This window comes from Medicago sativa, chromosome 8 (genome assembly GCF_051527215.1).
Source record: "Medicago sativa cultivar Bolivia chromosome 8, Bolivia_mono, whole genome shotgun sequence".
Taxonomy (NCBI): Eukaryota; Viridiplantae; Streptophyta; class Magnoliopsida; order Fabales; family Fabaceae; genus Medicago; species Medicago sativa.
In genome coordinates, this window is record NC_140756.1 from 33,906,792 (window position 1) to 33,910,734 (window position 3,943).

The 3,943-nt window shown below is 32.3% G+C and overlaps 1 protein-coding gene across 1 annotated transcript; it reads right to left on the minus strand.

The window, feature by feature from the left end:
• Window positions 1-1,400: 1,400 nt before the first annotated feature.
• On the minus strand, window positions 1,401-1,772 carry LOC146898644 (uncharacterized). Its single transcript, XM_085736590.1, has one exon. It carries the CDS (start codon window positions 1,770-1,772, stop codon window positions 1,401-1,403), a length of 372 nt encoding a protein of 123 aa, XP_085592716.1.
• Between the last annotated feature and the right edge of the window lie 2,171 nt (window positions 1,773-3,943).

Sequence of the window (3,943 nt, forward strand, 5' to 3'; positions counted from 1 at the left end):
AACCAAGATTATCAATTTCAAAGACACCGACAATAATACAATATAACAAAAAAAATATAATCTAAATTTTTTTTAATGACACCAACAACAATTTTATTATAGAAAAAGTTGTTTAAGGGTATAATTGGAATGATGAAAAAGTAAGTATAAATATACTCATCTAGTTTTTTTTTGAAGGAGTATACTCATCTAGTTTGTTACACTTTTTAGATGATAAAGAAAAAAAAAACATATTAATATCGTGTTTGTTACATTTGTTTTAATATTTAAATTTATCTTATCTATTTGTTACATGTGTTATTTGTATTGAAAAATTCAGCCAAAAATGCTGAAAGGTAGTTGTTTTCTTTATGGGAAATGTTAACTTGTGCCATTGGGGCATAAGTTAAAAGGCTAAATGTAGTAAAAAAATTCTTGGAAATTGTGCATTCAATGCATTAAAAGTTTCAAAAGTTGTATTTTCAATATAAAAGTTACTTTAAATTTCCATTTTAAGTTCCTTAACTTGTGCCCTTAGGGCACAAGTTAACATGACCCTTTCTTTATATATAGTATAGATATGTTGAAAATTTAATATAATCATTATTTACCAATTGTTAGACCTTAAAATAGTAAAATAATATTGAATCGTCACACAAATATAAATTACTTTTGTACTTTTACAAACTTTGATTGCCCACTACATGCCTTAACATATTTCCAAAAAAAAAAAAAAAACATCAAATTAATAGAAATTTGAATGAAATAAGACTTTAAGGTACACAAAACGAATTAAATAGAAAGTCTTGGGATTGTCTTGCAACATGAATTAAAACTCTTAATTTAACAACCACCCTAGTTAGGAACAAACATCTTTACATAATTGTTAGCTATTACTTTTTCCATCCTATGTGTTACTTGCACGCCCTGTTTTATTCTAAAAATACCCTTTGGAATTTATAATCCGAACCTAGTTTGGATTTTAAAATCCGAACACACTCAGTGCAGACATAACTGAACAGAACTACATGTCTTTGTGGTTTCATCAATTTTTTGAAGACAAAAAATTATGCAAAAGAAAATTATGATAGAATTATACCGAAAAATCATTATATATATATATATATATATATATATATATATATATATGTATGTCTCATTATACCAAAAAAGTTGAATTTATATCATTACACATTGTACCTAATGATATACATTTCAACTAATGATATACATTTAATCTAACCCGCGGCCCGACATAGTTCACTATAGTCAGCCATCCGACTAATATATTTATTAGGCAAGCTTTTGGCATCATCAAGAGCATGTTGTCTCCATAACGGGAAAGTGGGAGGAATATGACAACCATCCTTCAAATATATTATCATGAAATGGTTGTCATTCACATGTGCCATACACATCAATCACTCAATATGTGGCGGTTCACCGCATGGAAAAAAGGTTTCAGATCGCCCTTTCTCAATGGATAGTAAAACACCACCGTGGTTGTATTTCTGTGCAATGAGGAAACCCATATCCGACAAGGTCATCCATTTATCCGGTGGTGCAGGACCAATACCCAAAAAGGTTAGAGCGCCTAAGACTTCTTTATACCTCCTATCATCATTAATCATTCGCCTATAGCGAGCATTTCTTTCACCAATGAGCTCTTTGTGCAGCTGGTAACAGATCATTTCGTGATCGTCAAGACTCAATTTACGAAGACCCGCAATTGCACGGAACCCACAATGACCATCACAAGTTACATCCACCAACTTTTCAATAAATTGATGCATCCAATGTGAGATTGTTTACCGTTGATTTCGGCAAACTACGGGCTAGTTCTGATTATTACAAGCGAGACCGAACTAGAAATCTCAGGACATATTGTGCAAAGGTTTTGATAGAAAACGGTTTGAAAAAAGGCCACGAAATGCAATCAAGATACTTAGAGAGCAGGACGAGTTTCAGAGTGAAAAAGGCACTGTCTCTTGACAGGTTTGAGATTACAAGTAAAAGCAAGGTAAAATTAAAGAAAAGGGTAAAAGCTTAAACACATAAACTTAAAGGAAATGTAAAATGCATTGCATTAAAAGTAAAATGATCTACAAATCAGTTTACATACATTTTGTATAACTTGTTTCCCTATGCGCCGGTAGTTTGAGAGTGTTGTAAAATTTCTATAAATGATATGCGAGCCATTTTCCGACTAGGAAACTCTTATTTATACATAAGGAAAATAACTTGAAAAAGACTAATCCCATGATCAGCACTTCCTCCATCTTGGACAACCGCTTGTCCTCACGTTTCCACTAAGGAAACCACCTTTGAGTTTGAAATCGGATCTTTCCCGCCTTGATTGCTTGACTTCAACGTGTAACAGCCCGATTTTTCGCTAGATTTAATTTAATTATTTTTGTGTGTTTGTATGTGCTCATATGTGATTAATTGCCTCTGTGTGTATTTTTGGTTGGGAATTGTAGAATTCGGTGGTAGAAGGGTATTTTCGTCATTTTGGACTCAGGGGTATTTTGGTCATTTTGTGAGTATGGGGTAATTTAGTATTTTTGATGAGGATTATTTTTAGTGCTTAGCGAGAGTTAGTATTATTTTACTAAGTTATTAGAGAGTTGTAGTGAATTATTTTATAACCGGTAAGTGACCGTTATTATTATATTTTACCGTTAAGTGGATAGAAACATTTTAGTGAATGGGTTAGACCCATTAAGGCATTGTGAGTTGAGCCCAATTATGTAGAGTGTAACACCCCGTTTTCCCAACTTGAAAATTTCATAATTAAAATCAGAGTTTTTCATCACAAAACGGAATGTCACATTTATTTCATAAATCGTAAACTGGATATTAAGTAATATTCCTTCAAAATATAATAACACAATTTTTAAAGTCTTGCAGCGGAATTATTTCAACGTCATAAATAGTCTTTGGCACAAAGGCCTCGTCATAAAAGTCTCATAAAAAGTCTAAAACATCTCATTAGTTCAAATCCAAACAACTTAATCATAATCTCTTAAAACAATACGTAAGAATAGATATGAAAGCAAGCCCATCCCATTACGTATCAGAGCACCTAGACACAAGTGAGGAGTCCACTCACGAACACTCCTAGTCTTTAATACCTGCAAGTTACCCATACGAAGGGCAACATTTTTAAGCAGAAGGGGTGAGATTTCACAGTCAATAAATTAAGCATATAATTCATCAAATGCATTTAACAACATAAACATTATTAACATATCAAACATTTATCACTTAGCATCTTAACAAATCATAATTATTTATTATCATCAAATATCATCATTAGTTCGTAAACAAATATCATTCTTAATTCATAAGCAAAATCATCTTTAAATCATAACCAAGTATCATCATATATTTAACAACTTAAGACATCATAACATCAGCATCAATATTCATTTAGTATCATATTATTATCATCATCAATCATAAACAACATCATCATCAAACATCATCATCAAAACATAACAACCATCATCATCAAAACATAATCAAACATCATCATCAGACATCATTTATCATCTTATAGTCATCATAACAACTTCTTAATCAAATTCATCATCGACTTTATAATCATAATCATAAACAACTTCATAATCGACTCGACTCTTGACTTGACAATGCGATACAACTTGACAATGCAACTCTTAACAACTTAACAACTTAACAACTTAAACCATTGTGAAACTTCTTGATGTGCAAATGCATGTGGTACCATTCAACAACATAAATGAGCGTAATTAGGCTCTTCAACATGTGAGCATAAAGCTGCCGGGCTTAAAGCCCCCAACGTAGTTTGAGCACAAAGCTGTCGGGCCTAAAGCCCCCAACTTTAATGAGCACAAGGCTGCCGGGCCTAAAGTCCCCAACTTTAATGAGTATGCAATGGACTCAACCTCTCCTACAACTTAGACAACAACGTGAACATCTT

What these genes read in the sequence shown, in the direction of transcription:
- LOC146898644 (XM_085736590.1), bottom strand. Translation starts at nt 1,772, where the DNA reads ATGCATCAATTTATTGAAAAGTTGGTGGATGTAACTTGTGATGGTCAT.